This window comes from Platalea leucorodia (genome assembly GCF_965183815.1).
Source record: "Platalea leucorodia genome assembly, chromosome: 5".
Classification (NCBI taxonomy): domain Eukaryota; kingdom Metazoa; phylum Chordata; class Aves; order Pelecaniformes; family Threskiornithidae; genus Platalea; species Platalea leucorodia.
The window spans coordinates 62897803-62918314 of NC_138827.1; the positions used below are offsets into that span (position 1 = coordinate 62897803).

General features: G+C 34.9%; 1 protein-coding gene across 1 annotated transcript in view; it reads right to left on the minus strand.

The window, feature by feature from the left end:
- Window positions 1-17176, minus strand: part of SPAG16 (sperm associated antigen 16) — a gene marked incomplete at both ends in the record, with an annotated part of 412526 nt that extends 395350 nt beyond the window's left edge. The window contains 5 exon segments of the mRNA XM_082311439.1: window positions 4544-4681; window positions 10723-10850; window positions 16208-16306; window positions 16735-16831; window positions 17136-17176. Of these exon segments, the coding sequence (XP_082167565.1) occupies window positions 4544-4681; window positions 10723-10850; window positions 16208-16306; window positions 16735-16831; window positions 17136-17176 (503 nt within the window).
- Window positions 17177-20512: the final 3336 nt, after the last annotated feature.

Sequence of the window (20512 nt, forward strand, 5' to 3'; positions counted from 1 at the left end):
TCCTGCAGCAACACTGTGAAAAGCTCAAAGGAGCTGTGGGCATGCATAGTTTTGTGTATGCATGTGCACAAATACCAGAAGTAGTGAAACAGAGTAACTTAGGATATGGGATACAAAGCACAGATTATGATTCTGCTCAAGCTCCCATGAACAGCAAAAGATTTGAGAGGTAAATGAATCAGTGGTCTCGGGATAGTTCTGTGAAACAACTCCATCGTGACGCCACTCTCAAAGTCCGACTTGCCATAAGATCTCGAATACAAAACCTGCCCCTTCAGAGCTAAGCAGATGACTTGTTCTGAGAGTAAAAGATGTTGCTACAGCCATAGCAAAGCCAATATCCATTTGTTTTAGTTAAGATATAAGTCAAAGACTGCAGGTCTCTCCATTTAAAATTTTCTCAAGCAAGTAGTTTGATAAAAATAGCAGAAGAGGGCAAGGTCCAATAAAATGAAGTAGGGATTTTCAAAGGTGAGTTACATGCCCTGTTCACACTGAATTTAGGTGGGACTTTATTCCCCAACATGCTGCAAGTTGTAGCCCTAAAATTTTAATCGAAATAAAAGACAGTTTTAGAAAACATATACTCTCACGCTTTTACTCTATCTAGGTTATACAGCATTTAGCAGCAAGGGTGCTAAACATACCACATAATTAAACAGATGCATTTAAATATGGTGCACAATACAAGAAGCATGCACTTTATTTTTTCATTGTATAAGTGGAGAAATATGTGCAGAAATGGTTAGATTTTGGCACAGAAATAGGAGATCAGCTGAGGATTTTATTGCTGGTGATACCACTAACAGTAGTAATAAATATGATTTCCAGGATTGCTTTATATTTTGACAGTTACTGTGGCTGTAAACTGGGCGTTTATTTGTGAGCATGCTTCCAAAAATCAGGACAGAAAGATACATGGAAGTATTTAAACTTCCTAACTGATGTTTCTGAACAGAGTTACAAACTTCAGTCAAAAGCTGTACACAACTTTCATTCCATCTACCTAATAAATTCCTAAATGTTTAAAGAACTTACAAGTATCACAGTTAGCAGTCCCTGTGATTAACACAATCTTAAAACTGATATACCATTATGTTGTCTACCTAAATGTTCAAATACAAGGGCAATACAAACGGTCCAGCCACAGGAAAACACGAAAATGCATGGGATTCAAGCTATTTTAAATCATCAGACAGGCAGAGTTTAATGTTGTTATGAAATTACAATCTATTATTCAATTCACAAGCAAATATTACTAGAATATTAATGCTTGAATGACACAAATCATCACTGAAGACAATGAATTAACTAGTCTCCTGTAAGAGTTAATAGTTTTCAGAGATGATGTTTTCAGTTTTTTTCTTTCATATTGGAAAGAATATCTGTGCTTCCACTCGAGAAATATTGCAGCAGATAACATCCCTTACCAATCAATCGGGGCTCAACTGTAGCCTTCAAGACAAAAGAAAGAGAAAGGGAGTACACTTAAGGTATACTTTAACTACTGTCACATGGCAAACCAACATAAAATTAGTTTTTATTTCTTTCACAACACAATGTCTGGTTTTAGAAATCATTTAAATAAAGATTAGTAGTGCACCTAAACCTTAAGGTAATAACTAGCACTAGCTTTGGAGTAAAAGAATTATGCTGATATTTATTTCTTTTAATGTATGCACTCAGGGATTTTGTTGCATCTCAAGATGCCTTCAGACATTGGACAACCTACTAATATATACATATACTCATTGTATACAGGAAGTGAAGGTGATTGTCATTTTCTCTTTAAATAATGAAAAGCCACAGTGAAATGTAACCAACAGTCTGCAATCTACTCTATTTGCCCAAATAGTTGCTGTGCAATCATGTAAATGCTATATTAAAATACCCAAAATACAATTACAGTTAGCTTCTAGACAGTGAATCTCTTCCACCAATTGCTAAACAACATTAAAGCAGGACATAATTGGTTTAGTCATTTATCCTGGGCCCTCATACTGCCTAAGTCCCAAATAACATCTCTTTTCTGCAAGATGGTTGTAAAGAGTACCAAGCTCAGAAATACCAAATGTAATTAAAAGCTTTCTTCAAGCTCACAGCACTGTATCTTCAAGTTCACAGCACTGTATCTCACAATGAAAGTTTTCTGACTAATCCACAGAGCAAAATATGAGACTTTCTTTGCTCACAAATCCTTGGTTTCTAACCAGTCAAACCAGCATTTCTTTAGTGCTCTTAGGCATTCTGTTTTCAGTGTAAACTGGTGAATTCTCCCTCACAATACTTGAAAACTCAAATTGTCCTCCAGGTAATTTTGGCTCCTGCCAGAAGATTTGCTTTATCATAGCAAGGGTACCGACTACAGTTACTGAATGTATGAACAAGAAAAAAAATGCTGTTAACAGCAACTACAGTAAATGGATTTAGTATAGAGGATTATGATCAGGGTTTATCCAAAAGACACAAAGGAACGCTAACTCATGGTATATACAGCTGAAATGCTCAATTTCACCCATTATTCCAGAATCAGTACTGGTTTAATTCATAAATTATTCAAAACAAGTGAAATGAATTTCACAAAAGTGCTGACCTTTTAACATTAGCATCAATGAAAACTTTGAAAGTTATTTGAAATAAAAAGGTTGAAAAATGAAGTAGTGACCATTAGCACAAACCAAGTTTTACATCTACATATACTCCATCCTAATATTAGCAGAAAGACTAAGAAAATAAAGCTATCCCTGCAAGTGGAGGGAGAAGGACTCATTTTAATAGTTTTTTAACACGGCACATGCAGAATAAGCACAGTATTTAACAGTAAATGCCAATGAACAGAATTTACCCACTTCTAACTAGTGTCATATAAAGTTGCTCTATATCTCACTGCCCTCTCTGGAATATTGAACAGGTGACATGACTCACTTGTTTACCACCAGGTTTCATCAAACACTAGAATGTGAAAAAGCAGGGCGTGGTTTCAGTTCATGGATTTACTTATTTTTTTTTTTTAGCACAGTTCACTTAAGTGAGTGTTGGGAGTTTTATTTAACAGCTAGTCTAGCATATTGGCAATGTCTTTTCCCTCTCCTGCTTTCTTCCTGTTGCACAATATCATGTAATCTTTCAGCCTTTTAACTAGACATCTGCTGTAAAAAAAATTTCTGACACCCTGGAGACTATATAGACATTCTTATGGGAAAAACCCAACTTATTCATGACCATGGTGAAATGGTTTTGAGCTTTATGTTCTTAAACAATGATGGAGCAATGCAGCAAACCCAGGAAAACTCTTTATCAAGTCATAATCCACGCAGATTATCTTGTTATAGCATGTTCTGCTTCATACAGGGGGGGAGGGGGCGAAAGAAAAGAGAGGGATAAAAAAAAGAAAGGAAAGCCTGTTAAAATTACTGCTGACAATAATAAATTTCCGAAGGACCAGATTTCATCTTTCCTTCTTTTACTATGCATTACTGCATCTTACTCTCCCACTCAAATGAGAGACACAATCCCTAACTATCCGTTGTCCAAAGAAGCTGTAGATTAAAATAAAGGAATGTTTTCCATATGTCCCACCTCCCAGTGCAACAGTATATTTAGACTACACAATATTTGACTTGATTATTAAAGCTGTTTACTTAACTATTAGACTATGGCCAATTAATTTATTAACTTAAAATGTAATAAATCATTACCATTGGAAAATAATTTGACTATCGTTATTAGCAGCAGCAATGATTATTTAAGATCTGAGCAGCTATTTTTCGTATAAAGTAACAATCTAGATGAAAATTAGTAGCTTGAGGAAAATCAAAGGATGGAGTTAACATTTTTTTATGGCTTGATATTTTAAAGCTAAGCACTGGCAAAACCAAAGTGAGTGCATTATTAGGTCTCAGGGTAAATTCTCAATGAACACATACATACGCAGACGTACCATTCTTCAGAAAGGAGTTACATGTAGTTCATTATTGCATCTCCATTACATAGGCTAAATATTTTAACTCTCTTATGACTGCAGTACAACTGGCTTGTAAAATCAGCTACTACAACGTACACACAAGTATCATCAATGATGGTAATTTACGCTGACATACCATTTACCACTAGGGCCAGAGTGATACATTTTTTGCAATCAAAAAAAATGAAGAATAAATGTATAGTGATTTTTTTCCTATGTTTATGTTTTGTGGTAGCTGTAATTTATAGTACTGTATTTTAATACCAAAGGCACATAACCATTTATTTTCTAGTTCTACATATTATGTTCTCGTGATTCTTCGTAGTAATTTGTTGTGATTACTGGATATTGAAAATTATTTTCTATAGCCCAGTAAATACAAATAAAAGAAATTAAGATTTAGGTTTCTAATAGAGCTTAGAGAAAATTGAACTTCAATTACAAATGTCACCTAGAAGTAAAAATATGCTCAGCCAGCATAACAAACAGGAACTTATTATTTCCATTAAGTACTTGGGTTTACTTTATCTGGCCATTTACTACTGTATATCAAAGTTTCATTAATACCAAATAAGATACCTTGCAGCAAGTTTAAAGCTTTCCAAATCTTTCCTCAAACGCATATTCTCAGCCTCAAGTTGCTGGTTGCGGGTACATACAGTTGGAACCAATCCAGTATCTTTGGCTGTGAACACACCTCTCTCTATGAGTTCATACCTAGTAGAAAAGAAAAGAAGAAATATTTTATTCCATGTTTCCTTTTTCTCACTTCACTGATATCTCCCGTCTCATGCTAGCATTTACCTAAACTAGAATCACAAAGGTATTTATCATCTCAAGGCATTTACCTTTTATGATCCTTAACAATTAGCAACAGTACTATCCCACCACAGTGTTCTATTTCACTGGTTTTCATTCTAAAATGTATTATTGTTCATAATAGTCAAAAGACATGTCCTGAGTAACACAGTACTTCAATTTAAACAATTGTTCTTTTCCTTCATTTTTTCCAAATAGCTTAAATAAAAGACAGAAAAAAATATTCTTGTTCAAATAACATTTGTATACACTCACAATCCTTTTTATCTCATATGCTCAAATATATGCAAGATTTTTTTTTTTTTTGAGGACTGAGATGACAAAGCTGCAGGTAACCTGGATGAATGATTCTATGAGCTATCTTCAACATGGAATACAGAGCTCACCTAGGGAAATTCCTTCCTTCCTTCCTGTTTACTTATGTTGCCCTCTCCTTATTTAATTATATTTACCAATATTTACCTATTTTACCAGCCCCCGAGAAAACATGATTCCATGATGTAGAAGCCTGAAGGCTGACTTAGTTAAATACTTGCACGGACTAACTTGCATTTTGAGAAAGAAGTAAAAGAGAATCTGGAGCAGCATGTAATGCTGCGTAGCAACCTATGAATCTCTGTAGCCCTCAGCAATAAAGTCCAGTCAATCAGTCTCATATCTTTTAGGACTATCCCTCTTTTGGTAGGATGTCAGTGAAAGCTAAGAATAATCTAACAGGCAGTAAAAAGGGCGCAGGTGTTGACATCATTCGTTTTAGGCTTAATTTAAAAGTATTTAAATACAGAGCAACTGAAAGTACCTAAGTATCTTCTATACAAAAAAGAGAGCGGTGATATTAGAAAGGATTCAGAAAAGCTAAATTTGATCAAAAAAATGTGACTGTCGCTACACAAAATAAATGCTTCTACAGAATCGTGCTTGTTCAAGGAATGATTATAAGCTATCAGTATTTGTCAAAGTATTTCAAAGGACACCAAGATCCAAGTCTACATATATGAGCATAAGATGGTTCTGTGCGAGCAGACATTGCAGAGGTGATTCCAGAATCCAGTACATGTATGTACAAAACATCTATTTCTTCGTCTGTTTCTGTCCTGGAAGACAGAAGAGCAAGACCTTCAGTTGGTACGAACTTTTATAGACCCACTGAAGACAAAGTCATTGTGCACTACTGTAGCCATGATATCAGTTCAGCATAGGCTCAATGGAGCTATAAATAATTTGTATCAGATAAAGACTATAGCCCCACAATCTTCTTCCCTGCTGATCTTGACTGCAGCTGGAAGATGTTCTGGGTAGGAACTCACTAGAAGGAGTAATATACACATTATTTGCCTTTTCAGGTGAAAAATACATTGAATCTGTGCATTTTTTTTTCCCAAGCAATAAGGAAGTATGAAAAGAACAGCAGTAATTAGAGACAAAAAAATATACTAAATGCTATCTCCTGCACTCGGACAGATTTGAAACTTGAAGACAGTAAGCACAGCATTCCTAGATCAATAAAACATGTTGCAGAAACAAAAAGTGTTTGTAGTATAAGGGATTCTTACCTGACAAGCAACTTCTACCTAACATCCTCCAAAAAAACCTAAGGGGAATGTTAGAAACTCTTATGTCCAAATGAGAGCTTCCTACGGTCAGCTACTTATTTGCATTCTGTGGATACTTCTGAGAATGCTCATCCCTATGAATTAAAGTGTCACTCACATTCACCACCAGTAGATGAAAGGTTTTTGAAAAGTTAAACTGAACATGTCCAAAGCAAAATTCATTCCATCATCACTTCATTTTCTTAAGCAAATTACAGTAGCAACAGGCTTTAATACCAACAAAGAAGCCTAGTCTTTTTTTTTTTTTTTTTTCTCCTCCAAATAAACATTGACTGATGAGCAGGTACAATTCCTATCGGAAATATTGCAAATAAGGGCACTTCTCATTGCAAATGATCACAACTCTACATACTCCTTTATTTACCAGAAAAATTTCTCCACTGAGTGCCCTAACTGCACCTCACGAAAAACGTCAAATTTCTGCATGAAGACACATCAGACATGGATAATTGATGAACTTAGCCTCCAGCAGAGCTAAGAACTCTGAAAGGCAATTTTAATGAAATACAATTAATACCAATAAATTCACTATGCCCTTGACTAAGAACACTACTGAAAATGAAGGCTTTTGTGCATGTAGCAGAAATGGAATAAAAAACCACACAACAAAATTGGATTGTGAAATCTCATTATCTTTCATCAACCTAGTCCTGTAAAACTCATGGAACTCCTACATACCTAGCCAACTGCCAAATAGCTATTGTTCTCACTTCTTTCCATTATAGAAGGGAACTGTGATGCAAATTAAATTAGTTAGTTCCATGCACACACAGGTATTTTTCTAAGCTTTTCAGAACTGAGTTATTATTCTTGAATCACTATTTAAAATTAACTAAGCATCTGGAAACCTAAGGAACAGATGGTCAACTATGATTTTATGATCAAAGCCCAGTGCAGACTGACTAAAAATAATACATTATTACTATATATATTACATTGAATTCAAGTTTCTAAGAGTTCTAAAGGAATCAGATTGCAGAGAGGCCCTGCAATAAACTAACTGGTATGTAGCTCAGGATAATCCCTTACCAAGGGGTAACTCACCTAGAGTTACATTTAGGGATTAAAATTTCAAGTTTTAGCCTTTACAAGAACTTCTTACTGAAAGTTATCATTCCAACTGATAACCTCTTGAACAGTTTCAACAGAAGGCTAAGAAAGAAATAAGCACAGAAAAATAAAGCACCTTTTTGCCCTAGTGTACTCCTTCAATCTATTATACCACATAAGTAGAAAATTTATATTATTATGTTATGCAGTTAAGAAAGCAGATATGTCCACATGGCTTTTTACAAATCAAACTTGAGGTTACTTCACTTGTGTTCTGAGTCAGTTCTAATCCAAAAACTGAATCTGTTTTAGTGTGATGCTGTCCTGGAACTGATAACTCTCATTTCTCTCTGGATTTATGAACTTGGAGCACAAGACACATAACGTGACCATATGATTTCCAGGCCAAAGAGGACACAGAGCAGACGAAGCTTAGGTCTGCGTGAAATAAGCAGGTTGTTTCCACTGTCTTCAGGGAGTTGTGACATGGAGGGACACAACCTATATCCGTTTTCTTCATTCTGCAAAAAGGAATTTTTTTGTAACGAGTCTACCTTTATGCTCAGAGAAGACATAGTAGCTTTGTTGCACGTGCTCCGTTATGCACAACCCAGGCAATCTTTGCATGGCATACACAAGACAGACATAGCTTTTAACCTTGCCTGGTCACGTAAGTTTATTCTTAATTTTAACCACATCAAACAGAAAAGAATTTTCAAATCATGTTTCCATAATTAGTCTGCAGCTCTCCTTTTACTCACAAGCTGAAACACTGCCAGGTCTCTAGGAACACTTAGTCAGAGATCACCAGTCCAATGAGTGTACTAACTAATCGCAGTGATAGCTCTGTGCATATGTGTGAACAGCAAATGATTCATCTGCTCATCAGACTGGCAACGTGCTGCCAGCAGCAGTGAGCTCTTTGGGATTAGGAGGTATAGACTGTCAGATGCATGAATTTACAGTTGATCAGCCCTTGCACTTCATACTCCAAAGCTGTCAATCCAGTATCTTTAATAAGCAACAAAAGCACTGTAAAGTCTTGTATATCAAAGGAATAGAAAATTTAATGATAAATTAGATATTCTAAAAATATTTCAAGTCTAATTTTAAGTTCCTTAAAGTGTAACCGGAAGAAAAAACTGTATGTGCAAAAAAAAATACTTAAGTTAAAAAAATCACTACAAGTGTGGTAAAATTATTCATTACATCATAGAAAAAGAGTGGGTTTGGCTTAAAATAAAACATAATCAAATCATGACATTTTATACAGCTGGGTAGAACAACAGAATGTTTTCTCAAACTCTGAAATAAACACAGATAATTTGGTCCAATATAAGTGACCTTTAGATCTCAGACAGACAATTATTTCAAAGCAAACCTTTTGATAGATTTTCCCTACGTTAATTAATTTCTCATTTTAAATTCCATTAGTACTTGATCACCACAGCATGAGAGCGAGAGTTTCGTCCCAATACATAATGAGGAACCTGAGTACACTAATCTCCTCTCACTTTCATTAATATTGTAAATTATCCATTTCAAACCAACATGAAACATTTTGAAATAAGGTATTAATGCAGAAAAAGTCTCAATACAGTAAGATTAGATCCTGACATGCTGAGCTCATTTGTAATGCTACTGAAATTACTTATAGAGAAAAAAAATATATGTATAGTAAGGATTTACAAGATAGGGCCTGCTAAGACCTGCTCTTACTCTGTTAAAAAGCAATTTGAATTTTGCCATTGATATAAATTCAGACTCTAAGTGCTTCAAAGAAAGCTGTAGTTTCATAAAAAGGTCACTATTTATATCTGTCTAGTATTAATTATATTTTCCATAAAAACTGTTAAACTGCTTCAAGCTTAACGCTATTCATATCAGTTCTTTTGTTGAAAAAGAATACAGAACTATAGTGCCCCTTCTCTAAGGGATCATTTAAGTCATATTGTTATGCTATCAAAAAACAGATCATTATTAATTCCAAAGGCAACACCTGATTGGTGAGCTCTACACTAATAAGATCACAGTCTTGCAAACAACAGCAATGATTTCCTTATTAGAGAATACTTCTGAGAAAATGTAAAAGCTTCAAGGCTTTTGTAGGAAAAAAAAAGATGTTTCTAACTTTTCAAATTTACTAATTTTCAAATTAAACAATTTCAAAAGACATTATTAAATAAATCTCTGAACCTCTGATGTTTAAAGGCTGACTACAAGATAATTCAGAGAGGTGTTTCCACTTCTCAGAATCTTTCCAATGTAACTTGCAGATTCAAAGCAAGCTTGTAACTGAAAGCATTCCAATAGGACTCTATGACAAGCACAACCTTTTGCTCCAAAAAGGAGGTGGAGGAAGTGGAGTATTTAGACAAAGTTGCATTTTTAAACTTCTGCAAGAAGTACGGACAAAATCTCTGCAATCTATAAAAGCTGGGAAAAAGAAGATAGCAACAGCTCAAGAGTTTAGTCTTCTGTTTACTATATGAATTAAATTTTAAAAAGAAAAAAAACAAACTAACCAACCATATTATTTTGATTGATGTACCAAAAATTACAAAGTATCAAAAATTGTGATTATTCTACTTCAAAATACAAGGTACCTATGATGAATGTCCAAAAGTACCCAAACAAGTAAGGTGAAAATACTATACCACACTACAAAACATTCAGTTTTTAAGCAGGCACCAGGTTCTGGAAAGCAAGAAAATAACAAAACCATATGGTTTCTCAGCACTGCTGAAATGAAATGCTGGTCATTTTGCATTGGACTCATTTGATCCAATGACGACTTCTGCACTGCAGCTGTTTTCTAGTTTCCATTGGTAGTCAGTGAAGAGCAGAATATACTTGAAAAAAATATAATTGAATTTCCTTTAAGATTAAAGGAAATGGCTTAAACAACTCAGCTGAGTTGCATCCTGAAAATGAGTATTTCTCTTTACTGGTCACAAAAGACACCTCAGGTGAGCACTTCAGGCTTGTAAATGTCTAGAGCTAGGTGAAATGCATACAGTCCTTCAAAGATACCCGTTTAGGTGATCCCTGGACTCAGCTTTCTTTGAAGTCTGTCCTTAAAACAATAAAAACCAGTAGTTTTAAAACAATACTCATTCTCAACATGAATAAATTTATTAGGTATTTAATGTATTTAAGAATGACTTGTACTCAGAGGAGTTTTCTGGAAATATATCCTGAAATACTAGAAATATTTGAATCCTAAGCATCTCTTTCCTAATTCTCAAAGTAACATCACCACTTAAAATATTTTACCATTCAGTTTGGAAGCAGTCAAGGGTTCTGGACATTCCCAGTCTGACCAGGAAATTGCAGAAGTCGTCATCCATTGCTTCAGGTATTTCAGACACCGATTTCTCAGAAGTCAGAACTGATTGCAAAGCCTGAAATTAAAATTTGATAATTATTATTAAACCTGCAAGAGAAGTGTAATTATCATACCTTCTATTTCTGAAGTCATCTAAAGTCACAGATGTGCTGGAGTACAGCTGAATGTTTTTCTTGTCTTTACTGATAAGATCTGTAATCACTGATCCTTCCATTGGCCAGGTCTGTGAAAAGTTAGAGAAATAACTCAAAAATCACCTGATTTAAGCAAGTATTCTGAACCTGACAATCTCATATGGACTTGAAACTATTTAAACTAATGGATGATGTTCCGTCACTGACCAGAGAGAAAATGTTAGTTCTCATACTCCTGCACCCTTCAAAACTACTGATGAGAAAAATCAGTACTTCATCTAATGAAAAATGCAAAAGTCCAAGGTGATAGTAAAATGGCTTATATTCTTTTTGTAATCATGCATGCAATAGAGAGACTGAAAGAACTGCATCTCCATCATTAGATCTCTTAAGAAGTCTCACAAAGATCAGTTCTCCCTTTTCTTCTCAACATCCATATGCAGACACTGAATGAAGCTGCCAGACAACATTGCTACAAGTGTTAGCAGAATGCAGATGGTGCACTGAGGCTTCATACGCAGCTCCTCCAGTGCCACCAAGACAGACAGCTATTCAGATAAGATCAGCTCATGGGTCAAGCACAGTTACCAAAAGCAGAATCAAAACAAAACAGAGCAATCCTACTACAGAGAAAAGGAAAAAAAAAAAAAAAATCCCTTTCACAGCTTTCTGTTGCAATGCAGATTTCTTTCCTTCACCGAACCTCACTCAGCCCACTCAGTGCATAGCCTGATATTAAGCTCTCCTAGAGAGATTTTAAGATGCAAGGAGGTATGAAAAAAGTAAAATATGACCCAGTCTGAGACTAACACGCCACCACCACCACCACAAAATGAATTAAAAGATAACCAGATGAGAGAGACTGCCACAACTTGGCAGCCAAAGAGGTGGCCTTAATTCAGACTTTAAATGGATTATTTGACACACCTAAATATGAGGGTCTCAGCATTTGGGAACCCCACATGGGCACAATGCTACAATGGACTTGCTCAACAACACAGGCTGCTAAGACAAGATACTGCAGATGCCTGTCCTCCTGGTGAGAGGATGACAGAACAAACCTGAGCTTTACAACTATCACTTAGTGCACTCTTGAAAGAAACTCAGATTCTACGATAATGGGAGCTACACATTATTAAAAAAAAAAAATCCCACTTCCACACATGCCTACCTTCTTTTCTTCATTTCAATATTAGCAAAACTGAAAAAAATTCCAGTGAGACATTCATCAAGACATGCTAAAGGCTGTGACTGCAAATTATTTCTTCCGTCCATTTAAAAAAGAATCTGTTGGCCAGTGATTTTTGATAACTCCATCCATTTCTGGCTTATTCATGCCCTTAGTGGGATCTCTATCAACATGACTGCATAAATTACCTGGAGATAAAGGCATTTCTCTTGATAAAATAAAAACACGCAGCATGCCCTGCACTGGAAAATCTCATAGCCATTTTGCATAATACAGAAAATGTTGTGTTTAATTCAAGCAACCTATCTAATATAAACAAAGAATTGTACATGTACGATCAAGGCCATGTAACACTGTATAATGAATAATACAATATGCCAAGTGCAATGTAATATTTAGCATATTTTCAATATTAGAGATACAGTACATCAGACAGGTCTATTTTCTAATTGTGGTAGTACAAGAACCAAAGAGTACATCTGCAGACATGCAGTTGCATCCCTTTTCTTGCTTCTTTTCTTTCTTTATTCTAAGTGACGTAAATGTCTAATATTGTTGCTTGTAGTTTCCCAAACACATCTATAAAGCCAGTCTTCGGAAGAAATGACACAGCTTGATTCCCTTAATAAATGGAAATATGATAGGAATTCATTTCATCTGTGCAGAAGAGAATTTATTAGCTAGATACTAGCACTGAGAATCATTTCAGGAACCAAAGCTCGAGCAGGGAACAATATACAGAAAAATGAATGCAGTCTAACAGGCACAGTATTGGAACAGGGCCTCGGGACACCAGAACTAAATTCCTAGTTCTTCTGCAGACTTTGAGAGTGATATTAGGCCAACAACTTTCTTTTAACTTAATCTTAACCTTGGATGACTACCCTTACAATGGCACGACAATAAGTTTTTGTGTATATTTACCTATTTAGAAATGAGGAAAATACAATCTATTAGTGTGGTGCAAACAGACACCCTATAGTAGCTATACAGACAAAACACGTTATTAAAGGATTCTGACCATTAAGTCAAAATAAACAAACTAAATATTTGCTTTGTTAAATATTTGTTAAATATTTCTTGGTTAATTTTTTTAAATTAAAATCTTCAAAATATTTTAAGTGTAAGGATTGCAAATATGGCCAGCAAAATAAATGAATTGCTAAGAGCTTAACCGTGAGGACTTCCCCAATACTCATAAGAATTTCTGTCCAATGAAGAAAGATAAACACCAAATAAATTAATAATTTCTCTGGAAAGCAAAATAAGATGTTCTTGCAAAACTTATTAAACTAAAAAAAGAATATAAAAAGTGAACTCAAGGATTTTTAATACATTCAAACAAATTAAAAATCAAACCTACATAAACTATAAGGTTAATGAAGGACAATGTATCAGATATATATCTCCCAGATTATCATTTGGGATATTAAGAAAATAAAGATCCTGGAATACAAGTGTCATAGCTGTAACTACTGAAGAAAGTGTTTCAGCCAGCTTTTGTTTGTGTGTGTCATTTTCCAGAAGTTCTGTATCCTTTTCCTAGGGTCCGTATCAGCAGAAAATTTTCCTTCATATGCAAAATATTCTATTGCTTGTGTTTAAAAATAATTAATATTATTTTACAATGTCTCAAAACAAGGACAAGAGAAAAAAATTATGAGTTGCAACTGACAAGGACAAATGATGACTAGAACAGGAACAGGAGGCAGAATCACTGTTATCCAAAGCATGTGTTGCCCAGCACAGCTGTGTTTTGAATCAGCTGCCATTTCACCTCCAGACTAGGGGAAAAAGATACTTAGAGATTAGAGCTCCATCACCCTCATTCCCCTGTTGGGATCCAAACAAAAACATGAACTATAACTGGTGAGGGAGCCTCACCAAACTCCTTAAAGACCACTAGTTTGATGGCACCTATGCAGAGATCCAGAAGGAAAGAAAACATGTCTCAATATACGCTGTAGAAACACAGCTTTAATTCCTACTCACCAATTTTAAACAAACAAACAAAAAGGTGAATAGCACCATCTTTCATTTGCTTACATTTGCTCTTCTTCATTTAGTAATTAGTGCTAATTATTTTGCAAGGAAGTTTGAAAATAAGCATTTTTCTTAGATTTTCCTAGTTATACTTGACCTTTTTACACAGTGTAAAAGAAACTGTAGTTACTATAAATATCCATAGTTTCTAATTCGAGTATCTGCATTTGGCAAATAGCTTAAATATTTTTGGACGCTCACTTGATCTGTGCCTTCTCTATATAATTTATTTTCTTAACCAAAAGATTTGCATCTAACATTGAAATGCAATCTTTAATACAGGATTAGGTATACAAGTTACTATGAACACCAAATATACATAATCACTTAAAAATGTTGATCACAGAGCAGCTATTCCAGGATATGGTTATTACCTAATTTACCCTATTTTAGCCAAGATTAGAAGCTAATAATTGAAAAAGTGTACCAATTATTTATCATGTGAAGACAGCCTTCTACTGTGCTTCTTAGCTCAGAGTTTGGATATTGATTTAAGATTAATTCACAGGAAACAGTGCTTCTAACTTGGGTCACCAAAAGCATTCACTGCAGCACTTTTTTTTTTTTCCAACAAATTAGCATCAAACAATCTAGTCACTGAGCCTTACAAAATATACAGTAAAGCATTATGAAAGCTGTCAAGGAATTAGCAGGTGTATTAAAACATTCTTCTATTCATGTCTTTCTGTTTAAAGGCTGGAAATACTATTTCAGTTTCAAAATTATGGGAAAAAAATGAAACCTCCAAATAACGAGTCAAGAAGCAAGATGACAGACATCTATTAGCATAAACGCAAAATCAAAGAGAATTTGAGTTTAAGCACACACGTTCTTTTGTTTTAAGGAAAGGTAACACTTTCTTCAGTTTGATTAAATGGGATAGATATTAGCATATTGTTTCCTACCACTCAAAGTTCAACAAATCAACAAAGAAGTAAAAGATTATTTAAATATAGCACTGTCATAAGATCAATAGATTAAAAATATTCTTCCTCATTTCACTTTTTATTTGAATGTCAACTCACACAGTAAAACAGACATAACTTCAGTTATCTCTAAAGAACACTAAGAATTTCCACTACTTGGTTAACCTTAAGCATGTTCAGTCTTTAAAACGTCTGCCATCTTTTCAGGCATATTCAGTTTCAAAACACGTAAGACTCCAGTATTGTCAGTTTTCATTCAAAGTTTTATCTAAAATACAAAACTAATCTGTTGATGTGCATTAGTGCAGAAGAAAATGTACATTTTCCTCCATTTTGATGTTAAGAATCATTCAGATAAAATTATCTTTTCATTATTAATCATATGCTTTTGCAAAACAAAGACTATGACAATAGCTTACTGATGAGGCTATAAGATAGTGATGATATTAGAAACACAGCAGGGAAAAGCACTTTTCCATTAGATTGTTATACGCAAGTAAATTCAGGCAAATCACATTTTGGAAAATGCAATACAACAATCCTATTGTGTAACTCTGAACTATTACATGACTGTTTTGAAAACAAACTGTAAATGTAAGAAGTTTCAAAAACTGTGTGAAATGATTGATAATTTCATTAATATTTTGATTTAACATAGTTTAACAGCCCATTCTTTATTTTCAATATATGAGTAATCTTCTTCAGCAAAGTATTTGAGTACAAGCTTCTGTGGGTCTTAAGTACATGCAGTTTCTTTCCTGTATCAGGGATCACACTCTCGTTCCATCTACTCAGATAAAGAAACAAACTCTAAAGTACTGATACATTGTAATAACATTAATATATTTTAAATAATCTATCTATACATTTGTAACATGTATTTGCAATATCAGGTTGTTTATGGAACATAAAATGCGCAAAAGTTAAAGGAAGATGAAACCCAGGAAACATTAAGTTGCTTTTTCCACTGTGGCATACGTTTACCCTCAGAAACCTAAAAAATAAGAAGCAATCTTTTCCATGCAAATATTTCACAATTAAAATAAATTATGATGTGTAAATTTTAAGCCACTAATGTCAACTGAATTACAGAGTCTTAGAACATTTATGAAGTTCTTACTAAAATTTGTGCATCTTCAGCCTGCTCTTGAATAGCCTGCAAAGCCTTTGACAGATCCTCGTCATCTTCCTGAAGACTGAATTCATCATCTGATGGAACCTAAATGAAATGATTTAAAGTTAGGCATCAACATATTTTATACATCTTTCGTTCCGAATACAACCATTTCCACTCCCAGTACAACTACTGAAAATAATCTCGTTCTTGTTAAAGTAATATTTTGCCATATTTAAACAGAATTTATATTACTGAAATATTAATTATAAATAAGCTGAAACATCTAAATAGAAATACCTGTATCTTTAAAAAAAAGTATCTAACATTCAAATGAAAATAAAACATAACAAATCAACTGACACTAAATCTTCTCTTGAAAAATAAAGATATGCCTAGCATCACCACACTTTATAAAAGGAGATTTGTATCATTTCTCCTAGGATGTTTTTATGACTGATGAAGTAAAACAAAAGAATGAAACATGAATACTCTACCACATATATCAAAAGATTATCAATTTAGTAAATTACCTCTTCATACTGATAATCATCTTTAGAGTCATCTGTTATGGTAAATTCTGCAGATTTTGTTAAGTCTGAAACAGCTGATCCACGTGATGAGTTCCAACTTAAAAAAAAAAAGTATCATAAACCAACCATCTATAAATCTGTTATCACCACCTTCGCCCTTGTGCTTTTTGACAGGAGACTTTACACTTTCAAGGCTTCTTTCAGCCTTTAGGTGAACATGCCCAGCTCCAGTGAAAACTATGTGCACAAAGACAGAATTTAGATTCAAAGTTTTTATAGCAGGTTTAAACACCATTAAAATTTGCCTCATCAGATCTAAGTTAGAAGTCAAGCACTGTTTGGAGTTAAACAGTAGCTAAATTCTGCTCTCACACAATCATCAGTTTTTATAGGGGTCTTACTACACTGAGACTTCCACAGACTTTATGCTTCTAAACTTCATCTTCTCAGAGAATGCATTTTTAAATGAAATTCAGATGTACAAGTTCAAACATGAACATCTGAGATCAAACACTGAATACTAGAGGATCATTTATTGAAGCTGATACAAGTGCCTTAATAATTACAACACAGCTACAATAAAAAGATAAGAAACTTTCAAAATGTAAAAATTCATTTGGAAATTATCTACGGTTCCTTCAAATGCTTTAGAGTCAAACTTTTCATTAAAAATAACTACAAATGGTGTAAAATGAAACCCAAATAAACATTTTTTCCACCACTAGCCTCACAGCCCATGGAAGTATAACGAAACTGTTTTTAGCAAGACGCTCTGTTGACAGTTTCCCTAGGAAATCACTTAGCCTACAAATGACCCACACAAATAAACCAGAAATTAACTTCTGAAGAAAAGCTGGCAATTCAGTACTTCACACACATCAAATTTATATAGTAACTTCTACATAAAAAGAGAAAAGAAAGATGCATGATTTTCCAGCTTTGCATCAAGTTTCCCAAATCTGAATTATTCTCCTAAAAATCAGGTTTTTGCTACAGTTCTCACAGTACAATATGTATGTAGAACTATCATCTGCATTCAACACCCCAGCAGCACAGCATCAACAAAACTATCAGTTAAATTGTAACCATCTAGAAGGCTACAGCTGAAGATCATGGACTAAAAAAGGATAAACACCATCTGTTTTAGAGAGATGTGAGGTTTGAGGTAGAAGTTGGAGAGATGTCATTTTCTCTTCTAAACTAAAAAAACAAAGAGGGAAGTCGTCGAGTGAATAAAGGTGTAGTTTCCAGTAGTCAAGTCAAAGCACATCTGTGTACCTCCAACTGCCCAATTACACTACATGCTTACTATAAAAATTGTATATACAAATAGGAAACTGGCATGAGCACTTAAGAATCTCCTATCTAGGCTTAGTACCTGAAAGCAAATGCCTATAATATATGTGCCCCCAAATTCACTTCCCGAATTACTGCATCACAGACTGCAGATGTGGAACACAGGACTTGAATTCAAGTCACCACCTCTCTGCATCTCACTCTCTGCAAAAGCTTCATTTTCTAACTTGACTGACTCTGGAATGTTTAATTCTAAAACCTGAACTATGCAGAAACTCATCTCCAAAAAATGTTTACTATGCTTTCTTTCATAAGGGGAGGAAAAAAGGAAGGAACCCTCAAACTGTTAGATTTAACAGGCCTAAGTCTGCTCTCTATCGCACCAGAAGAAATCTGGATTAACTCTTCTGACTTTAACAGGAGGGCAAAGAAATTGTGTGTTCAATGAACACACCTTTTCTCAGCATAGTACTCCAGCACCATATGCGGGTCCACCAAGGTAAGCGAAGAGAACAGAGATGAAAATAGCCCATGTTGAGACATGACTTTCAAGAGCTGACCCTACGGACCTGAGATAATGATCAGGGACTCGGGCATCAGGCTACCTTTCAATTGCCTGCCTGCTCCCCAGTACAACAGGAACATTTTGGTCCTCGCATCAGTGTCTGGCCACGTCCTAATGGAACAACTCCTAATTCCTGGACTTTGTTCCTTCAACTCAGAGGGAGAAAAGTTCACCTGAACTGCTGATGACATACGAAAAGGAAACAACAGCAAGGCACCAGTGCAAAGCAGGAGGAATAGGTTTCCTTCATTGTTTGAAAAAGCAAGGAGGATGCTTGCAGCAGGCAAGTCAAAAGAAAAGACACAGTAATATTGACTGACTAGTTAGGGTAATGTTCTAAAAAGCCCCTTTTTTAACTGGATTAAGATATCCTAGCACTAGCTAGCTGATTACACATTCTCTCTTTAAAGAATGAGACTTTTAAAAGTGTGGTTGTGTTTGTATAGCGTGAATACTTGGGTACAACTTTTTTTTCTACAAAGCAGGGGACAAACTCCGTATATATGTAGTAATTCTATGTACGAACTAAATATCCGCATACTTCTCTGGAACCCCACAGTCTCTTCATTACTTTATAGCACAGTATTTATCAACTTAAAATTTATTTAAAGAAAGTACATTTAAATAAAATACTGCACCCAGTGATTTTTCACACCATGTTTAGTGATTTGATCGGAGACTATTTTTCCTAAAGCTATCTTTTGTATGGGCTACAAATGATCCTTCCCCCCATCATCACTATTTCTTTCTGCATTTATCAAATCTTTCAATGCAGACAGAAGCATCACTGCAGTATACCCTTGATGAGTAAAACCGTTTCAAACACTTTTTTATTTTCCTGAATTCTCTACTGACCTGACCATCCTTATGATCCACTATGGCCTAAACCGATGCATCATTGCAAATACTGTGCACAGACTAAAATGTTACTTTAAAAATCCTGATTATTTTTTTCCTCTCTTTTCCAAAAATCATAGCCAGATGCACAATAAAAGAGAGGAATTTCATTTTAAAACTATTTTCGTAGCAAACACCACATTGATTATTTTAACATGTGTACCGATGCAGTGCTTTAAGAACACCACACTGTGAAAACAGCTGTCCAGTTTCAAGGAGGTAGAAACTGAGGCACATACTCACTAAGGCCAATCTTTCACTTTTTTTTTTTTAATTGCTTTTATATTGGCTTACATCTTAATTCTAGCAAAGCAAGAAAAATTACGGTACTGGTAGAGCCTAACACTTAAGCTCTGATTACTTAGCCTCTAAAACAAAGCTCACAAGATCTTCTTGATTTGGCAGCTCACAGCTACAAAACGGAACAGATAGAGCTAGTCTGACCTAATGACAAAACTAGAGTTTAGGTCACCTGACCAAAAATTACACATTTAAAAGCCATAAACTCCTAACATAATTTGCCACGATTCAATTGTGAAAAGAATTCAAACTGATTTTTTTCCTCCAAAAGCCACAGCAAATAAAATTATGTCTAAGTTATTGTATCATAATCTTTATACCTTGGTCACACAGAGTGCTAAACAAAACCACAACTATCTAGTCCGTTACTGTGCGTGGCGGACATTGGGAAATGAAAGGCGCACCTTTTACAACAGGACATTGGGACTGTGAGTCTTAATGACAAGTTTTGTCACTCCTCCGTAGATACTTTGCACGGACTGATCAACTAAGACAAGAGGCGACAAGAGGCTTTCGGTTCAGAATTTTAACCCTTGCTTAGACTGCCCCATCAGCAGGAGAGGATAAAATTACCCTGCTTTTCCCAAAACAAACATCACGTTAAAGTGAGCCAAGATCCTACCGTCTCTGCAGGAAAAGAAACCCGCATATTAAAGCCCTTTTTAGCTTCCAGGGGCAATAACTCACAAAAAGCAGCAACAAGGTGCTGGGGTTTTTTTT